General features: G+C 39.0%; 1 protein-coding gene across 13 annotated transcripts in view; it reads left to right on the plus strand.

Moving 5' to 3' along the window:
* Nucleotides 1–21,308, plus strand: part of SYCP2 (synaptonemal complex protein 2) — a 79,073-nt gene that overhangs the window by 33,484 nt on the left and 24,281 nt on the right. For 10 of the 13 annotated variants that reach the window (XM_042980009.1, XM_042980013.1, XM_042980008.1 and 7 more), the window contains 9 exons: nt 8,093–8,241; nt 9,416–9,490; nt 10,157–10,303; nt 13,464–13,563; nt 14,953–15,110; nt 16,822–16,891; nt 17,242–17,317; nt 17,850–17,983; nt 18,130–18,566. In XM_042980009.1, the coding sequence (XP_042835943.1) occupies nt 8,093–8,241; nt 9,416–9,490; nt 10,157–10,303; nt 13,464–13,563; nt 14,953–15,110; nt 16,822–16,891; nt 17,242–17,317; nt 17,850–17,983; nt 18,130–18,566 (1,346 nt within the window). The remainder of the gene's footprint in view (nt 1–8,092; nt 8,242–9,415; nt 9,491–10,156; nt 10,304–13,463; nt 13,564–14,952; nt 15,111–16,821; nt 16,892–17,241; nt 17,318–17,849; nt 17,984–18,129; nt 18,567–21,308) is intronic. The other 3 variants (XM_042980017.1, XM_042980019.1, XM_042980018.1) reach the window with 1 other exon arrangement.

Genomic DNA, 21,308 nt, shown 5'->3' on the forward strand with positions numbered 1-21,308 from the left:
TTGCCAAAGTCACTAGTTCCAGTGGTTGTAATGTGGATTCCTGAGGTTATTCTAGGTAGTCGGTCATGGTGTCTGCAGATAGATAGGGTTTTACTTCTGATTCTAAGGCCCTTCCTTAACTAACTTCCTTCCTTTATTCCTCTCTTCCTCCATTCCTCCCTTCCTCCATTCCTCCCTCCCTTTCTTTCTTTATCCTTCTTTTATTCTCCCCTCCCTCCCTTCCTTTATTCCTCCCTTTGCATTATTGCAATGGCTAGAACTTCTAGTACAATATTGAATAGAAGTGGTAAAAGTGGTCATCTTTGCTTTCTTCATCATCTTTGCTTAAGGAAGAATATTGAGTATTTGACCACTAAGCATGACGTTAGCTGAAGGTTTTTGTAGATAAACTTCCATCGGGTTGAGGAAGCTGGTGAGTCTTCACATGTATAAACACACATTGAAACCATTAGGGTATTCAAGTTAGTAAATATATCCAGTCTCCCTAAATGTTCTTTATGCTCCTTTTTTTTTAATTTTTAATTTTTAGGGGCGCCCGGGTGGCTCCGTCGGTTGAGCATCTGACTTCAGCTCAGGTCATGATCTCGCGGTCTGTGAGTTCGAGCCCCGCGTCGGGCTCTGGGCTGATGGCTCAGAGCCTGGAGCCTGCTTCCGATTTTGTGTCTCCTTCTCTCTCTGACCCTCCCCCGTTCACGCTCTGTCTCTCTCTGCCTCAAAAATAAATAAACGTTAAAAAAAAAAAAAGATTTATTAATTTTTAATTTTTAGAGAGAGAAATAAAGCATGAGCACAGGAGAAGGGCAGAGGGAAAGAGAGAATCTCAAGCAGGCTCTACACACAGTGTGGAGCCCAAAACAGGGCTTGATCCCGTGACCCTGGGATCGTGACCTGAGCCAAAATCAAGGGTCAGACACTCAACCCACTGAGCCACCCAGGCACCCCTATGCTCCTTTTGATCTGTTCATCCCATCTCCTACTCTATCCCCAGGAAGTCACTGATGTTTTCTGTACCTTGGATAAGTTTACATTTTCTGCAGTCTCTATAAATAGAATTATACAGCATGTAGCAATTTTTTCTGGCTACTTTCTTTTAGTAATGCATATGTGTATACATACATACTTGTATCAGTATATGATGTATTTATGTATACTGTCTATGTAATATATAATATACAAAATATACATGTAGAAGTATATATTCTACATATTTTACATGACATATATTACACATAATATATACATTTATATAGGACATATTTTGTATATACATTTGTATTTTTTTTTTATTTAGCCACATCACATGTATCAAGAGTTTAATCCTTTTTATTGCTGAATGGTATTCCAGTGTATGGTTTTACTTCAGTTTGTTCCGCCCATTCCCCTGTTGATGACTATCTGGAGTGTTCCCTGTTTCCAGCTATTATAAAATGCCACTGAAAATATTCATGTATAATTATCTTCATGTATGTGTGATTATATATATGCTTTTATTTCTCCTGGATAAATATCAGGGAGTGTGATCAAAAGCACAGGTATAGGTTTACCTTTTTCAGAAACTTTTAGACTTGTCCAAAGCAGTTTTATCATTTTACATTTTTACCACCAGTGTGTGAGAGTTCCAGTTGTCCACATCCTTGACGACACTCCGTAGGGTCAGTCTTCCCTCCTTGCCGTATTACGCTGCCGGGAACCTTCAGTACCATGTTGAGTAGAAGTGATGGGAGCCTATGTCTTGACCTAGTTTCTGATGTTAAGGGGAAAGCATTTTTTTTTCACTATGACCTATTTACGGTGACACTTTTTCATGTGTACCCTCTATCAGACTGAGGAAATTCTCTTTTATTCCTAAGCTGCTGAGAGCCCTCCTTGATAATAAAGAATGTTGGATTTGGGGAAATGCTTTTCCTGCATGTGTTGATGTAATATATGGTTTCTCTTGTTAGGTTCCTAATAGAAATACATTGATTTTCCAATGTTAGACTAACTTTGCATTCTAGGGATAAACCCCACTTGGTTTTGGTATGTATTCTCCTTTTCTGTATCATTGGCACTGATTCCCAGAAGTCAGGCAGGAATTTGATGTTCTGTATGCTAGGTCTATGTCTTTCTGTGGCAGAGTGCAGGCAGTGTTACTAGCCTCACGGAATGAATTGGCAAGTTTTCCATAGTCTTCAGGTTTCTTTTTTAAGTTTATTTATTTTGAGAGTGGGCACAAGCAGAGGGGAGCAGAGAGAGAGAGAGAGAGAGAGAGAGAGAGAGAGAGAGAATCCCAAGCAGGCTCCGTGCTGCTGGCACAGAGCCTGCCCGGTATGGGGCTTGAGCTCACGAACTGCAAGATCATGGCCTGAGCCAAAATCCGGAGCTGGACACTTGACCGACTGAGCCACCCAGGCACTGCATAGTTTTCAGTTTTCTACAAGAATGTGTGTAAAATTGGTATTGTTTCTTTCTTAACTACTTGCTAGTATTTGCACCTTTCTTTGTTGTGAAGGCTCTTAACCACAAATTCAGTTTATTTAATAACTAAGGAGTTTTTCATGTTACCTATTTCTTCCTGAGTAAACTGATAATTTGTGTCTCGTAATCTCTCCATTTCATCCATATTGTCAGATTTATTGGTATTAAGTGGTTTATTGTGGCCCCTTCCTGTCCTTACTGTCTGTAGACTATAATGATGGCCTGTCTGTCACTTCTGATGTTCATAACTTGTATCTTTTTTTCCTGATCAGTCTGATGAAAGGAGAATATCGATTTATTGATATTGTCAAAGAACCAGCCCTTGGTTTTATTGATTTTTCTCTTTTGTTTTCCTGTTTTCAATCTTGCTGACCTCTGCTCTCATGTTTATTGTTTCTTTATTTTCAGCTTACTTTGGTTTTAATTTGCCTTTCTGTTTCTGGTGTCTCAGGGTGGAAGCTGAAGTCATTGATCTGAGACTGTTTATTCTTCTAGTATAGCCATTTCAGCTTTATTGTATTGTACTTTATGAAGATGCTTTTAAAATTTTTATTTATGTTTTATTTTAGAGAGGAGGGGAGAGGGGCAGAGGAAGAGAGAGAGAGAATCCCAAGCAGGCTCCATGCTCAGTGCAGAGCCTGATGCAGGGGGGCCCAATGTGGAGCTAGACACAGGGCTCAATCTCACGACCCTGGGAAGATGACCTGAGCCAAGACCAAGAGTCAGACGCTCAACCGACTAACTGAGCCAACCAGGTGTCCTGCCATTTACAATTTACAGCTTTAAATTCTCCCCGAGTACTTCCTAGCAGCATCCTGCAAATTACCATATGTTGTATTTCCATTTTCATTAATCTGATTAAGATTTTTCTTTTGATTTCTTTTTTGACCCATAGTTTTATTTAGAAATTTTTTATGTAGATTCCATGTATTTGGGATTTCAGAGATAACTATTTCATTGTTATTAGAGGGCATACTTTGTATGATTTGAGAATCCTTTTAAAAATCTTGACACTTATTTTATGACCCAGCATGTGGTCTGTAATGATAAATCTTCTGTGTGCACTTGAAAGGAATGGGCATTCTATGGTTGGGTGGGAGGGTGGGTTGACAATGTTGTTTGAGTCTTACATATCCTGTTCATCCGCTTGTCCTGTGTTACTGAGAGGGGGGTATGGAAGTCACCATTGTAATTGTGATTTTTTTCCTGTTGAGTTCTATCATTTTTTGCTTCAGGTATTTTCACTCTCTACGATTAGTTGCACAAACATGTAGTAGAATCTTTTCTTGTTAAATTGACCCCTTGATCTTTATGAAATGACCCTGTTCTTCCTGTAGTTAAATTCTTTGCTCTGTAATCTACTTTAATATTAAGATACCTTCTCCAGCTTTCTGTTGGTTAATTATGGCATGGCATATCTTTCTTTATTTTTAACTCATTTTTGTCTATTTAATGTGGGTTACTTGTAGGCATCATATACTAAAGGCATTGTTTTTTAAGTGTAATTTGACAATGTCTGCCTTTGAATTACGGTGTTTGATGTGATTCTGAATACGCTTTAAATTTACCAGCTAGCTCTTGTTTTTTCTCCCTACCACTCCTTCTGCCATGTTTGTTTTTCTCTCTTTCTTCTTTTGTATTAATTGATTTTTCCAGTGATTTTATTATGTCTCTTTTGTTGGCTTTATACCCCCTTCAATGGTTGATTTGGGGTTTATTTTATACATCTTTAGCTTGATAGTGTGTAATATTACGCCCTCTTATGTGTAGCATGGGAACTCCGTAACAGTATACTTCCATTTTTGCTTTCCTGGCTTTTGTGCCATTGCTGTCAGTTGTACAAAAAAGTTCTTTGTCTGTCTGTCGTTGTTGTTTTGGTTTTGCGTGTGTCAGAAACTTTGCAATATGAGTAAGATCATGACCTGAGCCAAGATCAAGAGTTGCACATTTAATGGACTGAGCCACCCAGGTGCCCCTCACATCTTATATTTTTATGGTATCCATATTTTTGTGATACATATGTTACTGTATTTTCAAACAAAAAGCCTACTTGGATCCTCTGTCTTCCTCTAGCCCTCTTACTCTTTTTCCATTTATAGCTAACTTTGAGAGTTTTTACTAAATCTTTTTTCTCCTGCTTTTCAGTCCTGCTCTTACTACATTCTGTTTTCTGTCCCACTCCACTGAATTTTAGATGTCCAAATAATAAACTTTATTATTAGTATCAGTTTGCACACTTGCAGTCCTCGTACTGACCCTTCCCTTACATTTGACACTGTTGACTACACTTTGATTTTTGAATCTTTTTTCCTAATTTCTTAACTAAGCTCTAGATAGAGATGTGAGCAATAAACTATCCCACCTTTATATGTTTGCAGATGTCTCAAATATCTAAACCCACGTCTAAAACTAAACTCAATTAAAAATAGAACTACCCTAAGACCTAGGAATACACTAGTAGGCATTTATCCAAAGGATACAAAAATGCTGATTTGAAGGGGCACATGCACCCCGATGTTTATAGCAGCACTGTCAACAATAGCCAAATTATGGAAAGAGCCCACATGTCCATTGACCAATGTATGGATAAAGAAAATGTGGTACACACACACACAATGGAATATTACTCAGCATCAAAAAGAATGAAATCTTGCCATTTGCAACAACATGGATGGAACTAGAATGTATTATGCTAAACAAAATAAGTCAGACAAACAACCCTAACCCTAACTCACTCATATGTGGAATTTAAGAAACGCAACAGATGAACGTAGGGGAAGGGAAGAAAAACTAAGATAAAAGCAGAGACGGGGGTAAGCCACCAGAGGCTCTTTTTTTTTTTTTTTTAAGTGTTTATTTATTTTTGAGACGATGCAAGAGACAGAGTGCAAGCGGTGGAGGGGCAGACAGAGGGAGACACAGAATCTGAAGCGGGGTCCAGGCTCTGAGAGGTCAGCCCAGAGCCCGACACGGGGCTTTGAACCCACGAACCGTGAGATCATGACCTGAGCCGAAGTCGGACACTTAACCGACTGAGCCACCCAGGCGCCCCCAGAGGCTCTTAAATACAGAGAACAAACTGAGGGTTGCTGGAGGGGAAGTAGGTGAGCGGATGGGCTAAATGGGGGATGGGCATTAAGGCGGGCACTGTTGTGTTGACCAATTGGTGTTATATGTAAGTGATGAATCACTGAAACCAACGTTACACTGTGTGTTAACTAACTTGAATTTAAATAACCTTAAAATTGATAAAAATAAAACTAAACTCACGATTCTATCCCACCAAACTCCTTCTTTATTTCCTGTTTTGACAAATGGTAGGATAACCTTCCAGCTTCCCCCGCCCCATACAGAAGCCACTCTTGATCGTTTCCTTCCCTTAACTGATCTTTTTCCACATCCATTTTTTACTGTCTCTTAAAATCTTTTGAATTTCTTCTCTCTCCTCTATTTTCACGCCAATCACTGCTGCCACTTCTTAATGCGGTTCTGTCTTGCATCTTGCCAAGTGTAGCTGCACATAATTGGGCAAAAAAAAGTTATTTTCATTGTTTTAATAGCATAACTTGAAGCTGATTTTTAAGATTTTCCGATATAAAACTCATCCTGATTTTACGAGGATACTTTTATGAAAAACATTAAGTTCTTTATATGTGGATTAAAAGTGTTTTGGGGGGGCTTCCTGATTGGTGAATAAGAATGTATCATTGTGCCAGGAGGGTGGTACAACCTAAAATTCACAGGGATAGGAGCTCCTGTCTCTGGACCCTTCCAGACCTCACGCTACTTATCTCTCCACCTGGCTGTTTGTTTGTATTCTTTAATATCCTTCATAATAATGTGGTAATCTAATGTAACCTGTATGGAGCAGGCAAGACCGAATTTTTACATGAATGGCACCCATGGAAGTAAAAAAAAAAACAAAAAAAAAAAAACAAAAAAAAAGCAAAACCTGGAGATCAGTTAGTATACTTGCAGACTAGGGGATGAGGAGGCAGCACAATGGGGTGCATGCAGTTAGACCCTTTTGTATATAATATGTAAGAATTTTTATTTATTTAGTCTCCATGGACGATCTTAAAAATTTTTTAAATGCCTTTGCAGGAGAAAGCATATTATTATATTCATGTACCTATAGTGTATTGGAATCTCCTATGGGTATGTAGATAACATAAGGTCCAAATATGTTTATCTGTAAATACTTGGATTCTTTAGCAAGCAATAAAATGACTTTTCTGATATCTCAGTAATATTGCTAATTAAAAACAAGCCATGACATAGTCCACGCAGTCAAAGGAAATACCAGAAGTTTCAACAAAGCTGACAATAAAAGATAACAAATATCAACTAATTCTTATATAGTTACAATATATGTGGAGGATACTTTGCACATAAAGGCACAAAGCATTCAGCAACATTTGAAGTAATTTCTAATACCATGGTTAGGTAAGCAGCGAAGTAAATGTTTCATTTACTAGTTCATAGCAAGCTGCAGAAAAAAATCAGATCAGAGAGATACAATAATCAGCAAAAATATACATCAGGATTATAAATTTTCTAATATTCATCATCAGCATTCAAAACATTATTGTCTTCAAAGTCACCAAACTTTCATCTCTAAAGTCTGAATACCTGTTCCTGTTGACACACATGACTTTTTTTCCCAAAATAAAACCACCGCACTCTTTAAATTAGAGACTGTCACCACTGTCTTCAAGCAATTAATAATTCTTATTACCGTGACAGATGTTACTCTGGAAGCTCTTATGACCATATCGTTGCAAAAACAACCCATATTCTGCTTGAGTAAGCCTCATAGGAATCAGAATTTTATAGCCAATGGAGACAGTTATCCCGTGGGTTAGGTCATGGAGTAGCCAGTAGAGCTTTCCCTGATGCAGAGAAATTTTTCTACATGGTGTGCTCCATTTCCATCAGGGTGTTTTCCTCCTGCCCCAAAGTGTACACTGGGGGCAGGTGTGACGACTTGCCAGTCAACAGGAGCACTGGCAGAGTAGGACAGGACCCTGGTGGCCTGTAGTCCATAGTACAGGCACTTGAATTGGATGCCAAGTGATTCCGAAGGGACGTAAATCCCTCTTACAAACTGGCACTGACTGTTTTCACTGGATCAGTGAATTCATGAGGAATTGCACCGTATTCTTCTTCAGTTTCCTGGCACTCAAGTTGTTTGACCGTTGTTGACTGTCAACTTGTTTGTAACAACTGGATTTAACAGAAATGTTTGAATAGATGCTTTTGCCTAAAAATATACTTATTTATGTATGGAACTGAAGTTATTTTGTTTGCCTCTTTTAAGTTAAGCAAATAGTTCCCTTAGATGTGTTCCAGAAATATTTACTAAGAACCTGTGAGTGTCCAAAACATATTTATGGCTTTAGCTTATTAGTTATTAGCCTGTAATTCATCGATCAGAAGACTCGGAAAAATAAATTGAATTGATTTGTTTGCATAGATAGTTAGTCCCAGAATTAATTACATATTGTTAGATCCAGAAGTTAATATTATTTCGATTTAATGAATATGCTGCATGACTTTCTTATTTATACTGTACCTATAGAGTGGCAGCATAGAAATGAATGTAAACTAATCAGTATGATTTGTCTATGTGCAGTGAGAGAATCGAAGAAGCTACTGACCATAATCTTGAAAAATATAGTAAAAATTAGTAAAAGAGAAGGGAAAGAATTGCTTCTGTATTTTGATGCATCATTGGAAATTGCTAGTGTGACACAAAAAATTTGGGGTGCAAATAAATACAGGGTAAGTGTTTTAATTCTTTTTAATACATACTTTCATCAAATTCTTTTAAATAAATATTTATTTTCATAATTCTGGAAACTTTGTTATTTGGGGCTATAAGTTTCATTGATTTTTTTCCCTAGAATTCTTAAAATGACATGTAGATTTTAGTTTTTAAAATTTGTAATGTGGAATAGCCATCAGATTGTTAGTTGTATCCTTGAGACACCTGTTTAGAATCTCAGATCACAAAATAAGCTGCAGTACTCAAAACATCTGACAAAATTCCTGCTAGGTGTTTAAAAAGTGAATTGAGACAAAACCCTGTTTTTACGATAGTAAACATTGTGAGAATTACAGACTGTACCCCAGAAGAAGTGAATGAGTGGCATAGGGAAAATAGGGTATAGAAGTTGAGGAAAGACAATGCTTGTTAAGAGACTTAAAGGAAAGGCTTTGGAGATGGGGCTTGATATGGCTTTGGAAATTGATGGGTGTAATTTAGATAAGGTGCTTTCTAGAATTGTGGAAGACATCATGAGTTCGTAAGGTGACAATTCATGTTAAGTTTGAGGGAGATATCCCGTTGACAAGCTTGGGTAATGCATGTCTTAGTCTGTGCAGGCTGCGGTAACAAAAATACCATACACTTGGTGGTTTCAGTGACACACATTGACTTCTCATAGTTCTGGAGGCTAGAAATCCAAGATCAGGTGCTAGCAGACTTATTTTCTGGTAAGGGCCCACTTCCTGGTTCACAGTGGCTATCTTCTCGCTGTGTCCTCACATGGCAGAAGGGGGTGAAGGAGCTCTTTGGGGTCTCATGAGGGCACTGATCCCATTCATGAGGGCCCTGCCCTGATAACCCACTCACCTCCCAAAGGCCCCACCTCCTAATACCATCTCTTGGGGATTAGGTTTCAATGTGTGAATTTTGGGGGGGACACATTCAGTTTATAGCTGTGGGAAAGATTTATGGTAAAGAAAAAGAGACTATGTTTCTGAGGGACCCTCACCAAAATGGCAGGCTAGGAAGACTGATTAGTGAAGAGACATTACGGTATTCTGAGAAGGGTATTTACATATGCAAAATAATGATTTGAGATAATACAGCAGTTTTGAAAGGAAACAGGAAATAATTGCATTAAAATAGAAGGAACTGAGAGAAAATGACATCTCTTTGAATTAATTTTAGGAATTTACCAGAAAACAAGGTATTTCCGTTGCCAAAACATCTGTGCATATAATTTTTGATGCAAGTGGATCACAGGTATGTGTCTGACTTACTTGATTTTTATCACTGGGCTAAGCTGAACCATAAGTAATAGGACAGTATGATGTTAGAGGGTGAGTAGCTAAAAGATCTCTTGTCTCAGCATAGAGAGTGCCCCAATAAGATGTATGGGATTTTTAAAGTATGTTACTATTTTAGTACAGAAGATAGTTATTAATAGTTTTGATAACTTTAAAAATTAGAAGTATATGTCCTGCCTCTACTGCCAAAGTTGGTTTTATGTCTGTTGACATTTGAAACGTGGATGCTTTTTTGTTGGGTCAATCTGTAGGACTAAGTACATGGAAGACAGAAAGAATTGACCCAAGTGTGGGATGAGTAGGCGCTTGATTAAGACATCCAGTGATTTTTAAATTTTTTTTTTAATGTTTATTTATTTTTGAGACAGAGAGAGACAGAGCATGAACGGGGGAGGGGCAGAGAGAGAGGGAGACACAGAATCGGAAACAGGCTCCAGGCTCCGAGCCATCAGCCCAGAGCCCGACGTGGGGCTCGAACTCACGGACCGTGAGATCGTGACCTGAGCTGAAGTCGGACGCTTAACCGATTGAGCCACCCAGGCGCCCCAAGACATCCAGTGATTTTTGAGAACTTTGTGTGGTTTGGAGTTTGAAATACTTTTTTCCACATTCTCTCCAACAGATTCTGGTGCCAGAAAGTCAAATCTCACCCATGCAAGAGGAAATCATTAGTTTGAAGGAAAAACCTAACTCCCAAAAGGAATTCGCTAAACCTCCAAAATGTATCAAAAACAGCAATCAAGGGGACAGAAAGAATAGTCAGCTTGGGGTAAATACGGTGTCAAAATAGTTGTTTATAAAACGGCATAGATCAAATCATTGCTGTATGTAATTATAGAAAAAGGTATCTAGAGTTTACATTAATGGTCGTCATCAATAACATTTCAGAGTATTTTCCCCTGCCTTTTACAAATGCAAACAAAAGCATTGTGCTTTAGCAATTCTGTTTATGTGTAAGTGTAAGAGAGTAACTACCACTTTTTACATTTATCCCCTGTTTTGTATTTGCTTTTGGCCTTATGCAGAACACAAATCCATAATGCAGTGTCTCTTTATTCACACAAGGACAGAAAACAAAGTAGTAAGCTCTTCCTCCTCCTCCTCCTCCTCCTCGTGGAGACTCCCTTCTAGGCCACACTCAACAGAACCAGCACTCCACCTTCTTCCCTCGCTGTGACACTTGACATGGCCAACAGCCCTGTCTTTCCTATTGTCCTCTCCTCCTCTGATTTCTGCTAGCATTTTAATTGTCTCCCTACTCTGTCATTACGTTGGAGGTACTTTCCCTCCCTACATTCTGGATGTAGATTTGCTCTAAAAGCGTGGCTCAGCCTCCTGAACACGTCTGTGCCTTCTCGCTTACAGAGCTCCTTCACGTGCCCAGTGTAAACTCTTGAAATGTACCGGACCTCTCTTCAAAGTGCCACAGTGACGCCTCGCTCTTCTGGTGTTTCCTTTGGTGTGTCCCTCCAAGTCTTTTCCTAAAGTCTGACTTCAAACTCTTTTAAATCTTTTGTGTCAAATTCGCATCTGTCTGCATACTTCAGTGAGGCTACAGTTAGTGTTTGGATGGCGTCCTGAATCCAGCCTCCTCTCCTGTCACACCTAGGACCAAGGTACCCGCGGTGGTCCTTTCACAGCATCTCTCAAGTCCTTGCCTCCTCACGCCCTTCACTGTTGCTCATCTTCGCACACCTGGCTTGATGCAGCCACCCCCTCGTTGTTCTCGGACACGGTTGCTTCATCCTGTGAGCTACCCCGTGTGGTGTCCCATGCTTTTCTTAATACCGGCGTCCTGGTAGCATTCTTCTGCTCAGAAACTTTGTGATCTCTGTGTTTACCTTCCTGCCTCTAAACTCGGACTCGATTCTGGGACCTTCCGCGTCTCATTTTACTCTAAAGACCACTTTGAGTCACTTGCTTTTCTGCCTCTTTTTTGTGTCGCACTAATTTTTGCGCCTCTACGTTCATCCATGTTGTGTGTCCTTTTTTTTCACTTTTCCCCATCTCCCCCCGGCCCTTACGTTTGCAAGGCTTGATGATTAATTTCACTTCCCTTCATGGACCTTTTCCCGCTGCAATTTTTACTGACTTCTCACTTTTACACAACTGGAACTCTCACAGGCTCCCCCATACACTTTGACGTGTTGGTGTTACTGTCCTTTCCCGTTAATCTTGTTTCTTCGTTAAGTGAAATGTCAGTTTTCCTTAGACAATTCAGTTATAAAAGCCATTTGCCATTTGCTGTGCCTTTTGGTTTTTTTATGTAATATAATTTATAGTCAAATTGGTTTCCATACAACACCCAGTGTTCATCCGAACAGGTGCCCTCCTCGATGCCCATCCCCCATTTTCCCCTCTCCCCCACTCCCCCATCAACCCTCAGTGTGTTCTCAGTATCCAAGAGTCTCTTATGGTTTGCCTCCCTCCCGCTCTGTAACTTTTTTTTCCCTTTCCCCCATGGTCTTCTGTTAAGTTTCTCAAGATCCACATATGGGTGAAAACATACGATATCTGTCTTTCTCTAACTGACTTATTTCACTTAGCATGATACCCTCCAGTTCCATCCACGTTGCTGCAAATGGCCAGATTTCAAATGAATAAAGAAGATGTGGTTTATATATACAATGGAATACTACTTGGCAATGCTGTGCCTTTTATATCCAAGTTGTACCTTGAGTAGTTATTTAAAATTCTTAGGACCCCCACCTTAAACTCAGTAAGTCATAAACTCTGGAAAAGATCTCTCTAAAAAACATTGCACCGTTGTGAAATACCCACTGTGTTTTCGTTCAGAATTAACTGTGAAGCATTTACATGAATAAGTGACTTTCCAGGTCCCATTCACTATGCCGCTAGGAACTATCCTTCTTTGCACAAGAATCCATTGGTTCAGTAGTTTGTTTTCTGGTCGATCTTAGAATTCCCCCTTTTCCTCTCCTTTCTACCTTTCCTTCTTACCCCATTTACATACCTATTAAAATACCTGCAGTATTTTTTTTTTAGTCTCAGGGGCAGGTGCCTTTAAAAAACAACAACAACAACAACACGGTTCTCCTCTGCCTCTTTGCAGTTTTTCATCATCTCCTCCTTTATATGACGCCCCCTGAAACTCCTGTTCCTGCAGCCCTTGCCTCTGCTTGCCTCCCTCTGTTCAGTCACTCTAGAATGAAGTCAGAAAATGTGCATCTTTATCAGAGCCACTAGCTCGTGCGTGTGCTGCTGAGTCTCTGAATCCCTGCAGCTACCTTTACTCCAAAGTCAGTTTGGTCTCCACAGATTATTAATACAATTTTTTAAAATATGTGAAAGTTTTGAGGAATGCTGAACGTTATGAAAGCATTCACGAACAAATTCGCCTAAGTCTGTATCCAAACATCACGCCCTGAAATAGAATAAGAAACTGAGCCATTGGTTGTAAGATACACCCAGTATCAGTAAAATATTTTCAGCTGGTATATAAAGGTGCTGTATTCCATATATCTGGATACTTTATAACTACTTTTTAAAAAATTATTTCTTAGCATGCGAGCAGGGCGAGGGGCAGAGAGAGAGAGGGAGAGAGAGAATCCCAAGCAGGCTTTGTGCTGTCAGTGTAGAACCTGACATGGGGCTTGAACTCACAAACTGTGAGATCATGACCTGAGCAGAAATCAAGAGTCGGACGCTTAACTGACTGAGGCACCCAGTGTCCCTCTATAAATACTTTTTAAAACAACATTCCTTGTTTGGGCTACCTATTCAATACCAAATATTTAGGATAGAACCTCTCAAGTCAGCCTAAAACAGAAATTTCTTGATATGATGTCATTTATAAAATACCATATGTCTTTTGGGTGTAGTCAAGGTAAATGTTATGAATAAAATTGTAGGACAGTTCATTTCAAAAGAGGATGTGTGTTTACTGTGGCTGCTTCTCATGGTTTCAGGTAATTACTCCTAGCAAAAGAAAAATGTCTGAAGCATCAATGATTATTCCTGGTGCAGATAGATACACTGTGAGAAGCCCAATACTTTTAATCAACACATGTAAGTTTTATATTCTTGAAAGATTTCTAACATACATATTTATATATATGTCCATATTTTTTTGCATATATATATATATGCATATATATATATATATATATATGCATATATATATATATATATACACACACTTTTTTTTAATGTGTTTATTTTATTTTTGAAAGACCACAAGCAGGGGAGGGGCAGAGAGAGGGGGACAGAGGATCTGAAGTGGGCTCTGCGCTGACAGGGTGACAGCAGTGAGCCTGATGTGGAGCTTGAACTCACAAACCACGAGATCATGACCTGAGCTGAAGTCGGACACTTAACCGACTGAGCCACCCAGGTGCCCCAGACATTATTATATCTTTAAAGCAGGCATTTTTTAATTCAGAGATATTCTGGGGATTTAATTTACACAGAGGATAAGTTAGAGATATGGAAATTGTTAAGATACAAACCACAAACGTCTTCTAATTGCCAAGAAATTTCAAATTTCGAAGAAAGGTCTGACAGGTATTAACATATAAGCATTATTCAAAATATTAATACCCAGATTAATAACTTGTAATTTAAGCAGGAGTCAGCCATAACATAGCAGCTAAAACATTGTGTCCCTCGGGCTGCTTGGGCTTGTTCCCCTGCTCCCAGGTGTGTACTTTGTACAGATTATCCTCCAGGTGAGTTTAGAACCAGTTTTCTTTTCTTAAAGTGGAGCTAAAGTGTCTACCTCATCAAGTTGTTTAGAAGACAAAATGAAAATCATTCATTCAATGAGGAATATCGTGAAACATTTAGACAGTGCTGGTACCTACTAAGAGCTGAATAAAAATGAAAACATAATGCTATGTACTAGCTGCTATAAAACAGTCATATTTATTATTAGTCTTATGACAATTTAATAGTGACCTTCTGTTCCCAAAATCCAGTTGCCTCCTGGGCAATTGTCTAATATCCAACAGGCTCCTCAATTTTAACAGGTCCCAAATAAATTGATTTTTCCACCCTCCCTGCTAGTTTTTTGTCCATTTTTTTACCTTGGTAAATGGCATCTGTATCCACTTATTCTTCTAAACCAGAAGTCTTGGGCCCATCCCAGCACCTCCCTTTTTTACATTCCTCATCCAAAAAGTGCCTCAGTAATAGCATATGTAATTTTAAAAATTTTATTTTGAGAGAGAGAGAGAGTCCACACGGGGTAGGGGCAGAGAGAAGGAGAAACAGAATCCCAAGCAGGCTCTGCACCATCAGCACAGAGCCCCATATGGGGCTCAAACTCATGAACTGTGAGATCACGATCTGAGCGGAGACCAAGAGTCGGACGCTTAATCGACTGCGCCACACAGGTGCCCCGCAATATGTAATGTTTAAAACCCTACAAATACGGCAGTCCTTTGTCCTCCTTTTTAGCAACACCACGAAGAGGAAGAGTTAAACCACCGCTGCACATGATGAGTTCTGCAGAAAAACCTGATATTCCTAAAACGTCCGAAAGTGGGGTGGATAATGCTGAATCACTTACATCCAGACCATCTGAAGAAAGAAAGAGCAGAGATAATACAGACAAAGTAATTTTACTTTGACCACATTTTAAAAAATTAATTTTATCAAGTTACTATAGAAATACATATTGAGCTAATTTCTTTTGCAAGTAGTGTCTCACTTTGTTTAAAATATTACTATATCTATATATCTATATATCTATGTATATATACATATGACTTCTTGTTCTTGAAAGTCAGTCCTTATGACTTTTATTTATTTTGCTACCAATAAAATTTAGGAATATCCATTCAATATAACTTTGATTTATGTATTCGGGAGGAGAAATGGACTTGCCATCATTCTTTAGTTTATTATACAAGTTAGTGTCTGCTAGAAATGTAAAATACAAGTGGACTGTGTCCTTAAGTATCTCAAAGTCTATTGTGGAAATTAGATAGATTAATAAGATAATTATAATATTGTCTAAATGTTCTCAGACTGTACATAAAGGAAGCAGTAGGAACCTAATGGAGGGGCAGGTGCCTAGCCCCAGAGCTGGAGGCGTGGGTGAAGACCAGGAAATGCTCTTGAAGAACAACAGATAAGAGAATAGGTAAAAGAAAGTTATTTCCTGGGAGATGTAGGAGGTAATGAGAGATACAGGTAAGTTAAGTTTGTAGATGAGGAGCACCTAACAGGTCTGTTTTCTCTGAAGTGTCAGGTGAGCTTGGTGAATTTCTATTGCATTATGTCGCAGGAGAGGCTCAGAGACCTGTAAAGATTGAAATAGCTACTAAGAGATAATGGAGAGAAGGAAGAGTAAGTAAAGGTGTGAGGCAAAGTGAAGGCCTTCTAAATGTAAGGCTGAATTCTATCACATGTATTAGTTCAGAAATATGTGTAATTTTCTCCAGCAAAGCTTAACAGCCTTGTTACTGCAGTGAAAAAGAATAGGTGTGGGTTTGAGAAAGATGAAATGGTATGTGGCAGAATGATCAACGGTACTAAGAAAAGAGTCAGAAGGAGTTGTTCCGATTTTCAGGCTAAGTGTTCCTTAATCCGGGCACTGTCATTCATTCAGTGGTGTGGCGTGGTCCTGAGTGTTCTAGGCCTGTGCCTTTTCGTCAGGGAGCCCTTCGGTCCTCGTGACAACCAAACGCACCAGCACGTGTTCCCACTGCTCCTCTCGCGACTTAGAGACCCACTGGCCGGATTCAGTAGGGGAGACAGGCAGGACGAGGCACGACGTCCCAGCCTGTAGGGTGTGTTTTTCTGATAGTCACGGCAGGTTTTTATTTGATCTGGGTACATGTGTATCTGTGGCTATGGAAAGAAGGAAGCTTGGTGTAGGCAAGAGGTCGCCTGCCCAGTGGCCACAACTTTACCAAATCCTTTAATGTTTCGTAACTTCCCAATCTTCTAGGCATGTTGGTGAAAAGACGAGAATAGGTGCAGGCTGTGAGAGCAGCAGCAGAGCAGTAGACGTGCCGTGGCAATTCTAGAGAGTGTCGGCTACAGATGGAAGCCGAATTACTGTACTAGCCCTGGATGAGTCCAGAAAATTTGTAGAACCTTCTGCCTTGTCTGCAATGAAAATGGTTTTCTTGTGTTTTAGGATAAGCAATATCCTGGAATGGGCATCCTCTTTATGAAACAGTAGAAGTACTATCCAACTTTTAATAGCAAGGCAGATTTATTTTAAAGGTTTTAAACATTAACACGGTGACTTTTAAGGGTTGTTTTCTTATAATACCTTGTTTAAATTAACATTAACATGTCCCCTATGTTTTATAGCGTATCAAAACTGCTAAAGCTGTAGAGAAGACGGAAAACAAGGACACTGAATTCCTAAGCCAAAATTTTAGTAAGTACTTCTTAAATTTAATTTTACTTTCTCTTTAAAAAAATATTTTATTCTTTTTGTATTTATATATTTATAAAATTTATGTATGTATATATAATATTTATAATATTTATAAAATATTCTTTTCATATTTTCCTTCAATTCCACTGACTTGTTGATTTGAAAAAGAAAGATTCATAATGAATGCATTTGGCTTTATGCATTTAGAAACGTAGAGGTTACAGGAAAATATTCTACAGTCTCTATTTAAAAGAACATCAGTCTCTCCTTCCTAATATGTGAACCTTGATCAAATTGTATACCGACTCCCATTTTACCCTGCCAGCTGCATACAAAACTGAAAATGCCAGAATTTTGGTTTTATTTAGATAAACTGCCGGATGCTGTTCCTGACTCACAGACAGTGGGAAAAAAAGATAAACCTGGGTAAGTATCAAAAACCATCAAGCAACTCAGCATATATGAATGTTGTTTTAGATTAATGTAATAAATTTAAAAGAAAAGGCCCGTGTATTCTTAGAAGGTGGGATTGGCTGTAGCTCTGATCATCACATGTATTACTATGACTGCGCAATGGGGAATAGTCTGCTTTTCCATAGCAGCCAACAGAACTGTTTTTCAAATTGACTCAAAATGAATGGGATTTTTAAAAGAATAAGGTATGAATGTCAAGAAATTTAACCTAGTTTAAATGCACAGTAGTACATGTAAGATACGAGACATATTAGTAGATATCAAATAGTGGCGATAATAGACCTTTTGTAACAACATTTTTTAATCTCATCAGTTATATAGTAAATTTTAACTTTCATCATGACTTACCAAAATATTTTCATACTTGACTATTAACAAATGACCATCGATAAACATTGACTAGATACAAAAAAAATCAAGGTCTCAGGTCAGAGTCCTAGGCTAATGTTTTATGATACGTTAAGCAGGCTGTTTTATTTTCCAGGTTATCTGATGTGTTGGACAACGTCTGTGGAAATAAGATGAACTCCAAATGGTCATGTTGGACCCCTGTAGCAAATATTAACCTACGTAATAACAAAAGAGCAAGTACTTCATCAGGAGATACATTCAATCAAGGTGAAACATCGTTTTTTCTGTATATAACAGGAGCTCAGGGAAATACTCATTTCTTTAAATGTCTAATAAACATCTTGGATGTTAACAAATTTATGTGTTACCAGTTTATTAGGTTCCTAAAGATAAATGTTTTATTTTTCCACTAGGTATTATTGTCAAAAAACTTACTAAACAGAAATCATCCTCTTCAACATCTGGTGATAATTGTGAAGAAACAGAAAAGGTGCAGCATAAGAAAAAAACAACGCAGCATAGCGAAATAGATAAAGTGGAAGTAGGAGTTTGCAAAAGAGACAGTCAGCAACAACTAAATCATCCTAAACGTTCAGAGCTGAAAAACACTGAAAGTACCAAGCAGAGTGATTGGCGTATTGAATCTGAAACTACTTTCAAATCCGTTCTCTTAAATAAGACAGTTGAGGAATCTCTGATCTATAGGAAGAAGTACATATTGTCAAAAGACATGAATACCGCTATTTGTGATAAAAGCCCTTCTCCTAGAAAAAATGTGAAAAGTCACAGAAGATCAGGGAAAAGATTAACGTCTCAACTTGATTCCTGGGATCTGAAACAAAAACAAATGGTGAGCTTTCAGTGTGTTTGGTTTCTGCATACTTACGATATGCCTACCTAATAACATAGACAGTGAAAGACGCTTTCTTGAGTGCTGCAGAGTTAACATTCGTGAGACCTCGTTCTTTAACTCAGGTCTCCAGTGTGCGAGTGAGTACCTCCCGACTCCCTCACCTTGTCCTGGCACCAGCCCCCACCGAGCCAGTGTGCCTGCAGGCGCAGGGCAGGTGTGTAAATGGGTGTAGCAAGAAAGCACCCGGCAGCCCCTCGTCTCCTCCCATTGGCTCTCCTTCACTCTGCCCCGCAGGTGCTCTGAGCATGTGTATGCAACCGTCTGTGCCTCTCTCACGGTGCTTATCTTTGTTTTAAAAACTGGTTGTCTCTGTGTGTTCTTTTTCCTCCTGCTTTAACCTCTTAGAGTTTAAAGATTGTGTTTTATCCGTTGTTATCCTGAACGGCCTAGCAGTTTTGCACACGGTAGCATCTATATTTCTTGAATGATTGCATCCAAGTTTAGCAAGATTTTTCAAGAAAAGATGTAGGTGGAGTGCAGGAGTCGATCTTCTGTCCTGTTGCTCATCCCCTTTGGAGCCTTTACCTCCTACGTGAGGTTAATCCTCCGTAGGACATCTCTAGTAGGGGTTTGAGCGGCGCCATACTTTAGGCTGAAAGTTTACTTTTTGTAGCAGTTACAGGAAATCTTTTTCTTGTCATTGCTGTCAAGATGCAGATTAAGAAAACTCTGTAATTAGAATACATTTCCACTGCCAGTCATACAGTCTGTTCCTCACTGCTCCTTAGAAGATCCAGCTTTTACAGGCTTCTATTTTCATTTATCATCCAGAGTGGTATTAATACCTGGATAGCCAAATATCTAGAGCTGATGTAAAATGTTCATGTGTTGGGACATCTCACCATGCAGATGAGATACTTAAGAGGTAATTTCCGATTGTTCTTTTATGGTTAGACATTATTTCCTTTGTCTCAACCGGCCTTTGTATTTTGTCTTTAATCTGTATTTCACTTTGCCTGCTTTGGCAACTTTCTTCTTTGACCAAATCCTTTTGGGTCACTTTTTCATGTTTCTTAGTATGCTGTTCTTTCTAGTCTTAGCTATTTAGTTCCTTCAGACCCAGGGAAAGTAGGTTCTTTTTGTCTGAGTGCTGAGCTTTTATTTTCAGCTGTTTTCTTTGCAGTTTAGAATCATTCCACAGAATTTCCCTAAGCCGGCTACTCGTTTTTTCCTGGGAGCATGGAAACTGATCATGTCTTTTAAGCTGTGCTCTGATTCTTTAAAATCCACTTTCCTGTCTTAGGAAGTTCTCTTCAGTCTCACACAGTGGTGCTCCCTGTGTTATAAGACTTTCTGCCACTCGCATACATGGATGACTCTCTTTTTAAGGTAGGCATCCGATTCTGCTTCTTGTTTACTGTTAATCCAGAGAAATAGAACCTCTGTAGCACGATGGTACACATTTCCCAAGTTGGCTCTAATTATGCTGGAAGTTCTTAAATCACACGCTCGCTATTTTATGGGGAGTTCATTTTTGCTACAGTTCGAAGCCAAGTAATCTCAAGAAGAGATAGTAAGTAATAACTTACTATCTTTGTTACATATAAAAACATACACGTAGGGGCGCCCGGGGGGCTCAGTTGGTTAAGCATCTGACTCTTGATTTTGAATCGGGTCATGATCTCGCGGTTTGTGAGGTGGAGCCCCGTGTCTGACAGCGTAGGGCCTGCTTGGGGTCCTCTCTCTCTCTCTGCCTCTCCCCCCCCCCCCAAGTAAACTTTAAAAGACAAAACAAACCCATAAACTTAAAAATGGTTAAAATAGTAAGTTTTGTATTTATGTTCATGTTGTATTTTACCATAATTAAAAACAAAACATATGCCTGGTTCCCTGAGAAAGGTAAAACTAAAGTTAAGACAAGAGAACTCATGTCTTTATTATAGGGAGTTTTCTTTCAGCCAAATTACCTAAAATTATGCAGGTAGTAATTCTTTGTAGTCCTTCCATTTTTAGAGTATTATTCGTTTTTACTTTTTTTTTAAGTAATCGCTACACCCAGTGTGGGGCTTGAACTCACAACTGCATGATCAAGAGTCGCACGTACTACCAACTGAGGCAGCCAGATGCCCCTAAAATAATGGGATTTTTTAGAGCAGTCTCAGGTGTATAAGTATACAGAGTTCCCATATGCCCCTTCACCCACACCCCAGTTTCTCCTGTCATTGACATCTTACATCAGTGGGTATATGGGTTACAAATTATGCACCAACATCGTTACATTATTATTAACTAAAGCCTGTAGTTGAGGTTAGAGTTCATTCATTGTGTTGTATGTTCTGTGTGTTTTGACAGATGTATAGCAGCCTGTACCTACTGTTACATTATCCTACATAATCGTTTTCCTGCCTACACTTCCCCTGTGCTAACTCCCTCCTAAAACTCGTGTCGATCACTGATCTTGTTGCTGTCTCCGTAGTACTTTTGCCTTTTCCAGAATGTCGTAGAATTGGAACCATATAGTATGTAGTCTTCACATGGCTTCTTTCACTCAGCGACATGCCGTGACGTGTCTCTGTGTCTTTTCAGGGCTTGACGGCTGATTTCTTTTTGCTGCTGAGTAACATCCCATTGCATGGTGTACCGAGATTTGTTTATCTGTTCACCTGTGAAAGGACATCTTGGTTGCTTCCGTGGTTTAACACTTAATAAATAAAGCTTCTGTAAACATTCACGTGCAGG

The sequence above is a fragment of the Panthera tigris genome, chromosome A3 (genome assembly GCF_018350195.1).
Source record: "Panthera tigris isolate Pti1 chromosome A3, P.tigris_Pti1_mat1.1, whole genome shotgun sequence".
Lineage (NCBI taxonomy): Eukaryota > Metazoa > Chordata > Mammalia > Carnivora > Felidae > Panthera > Panthera tigris.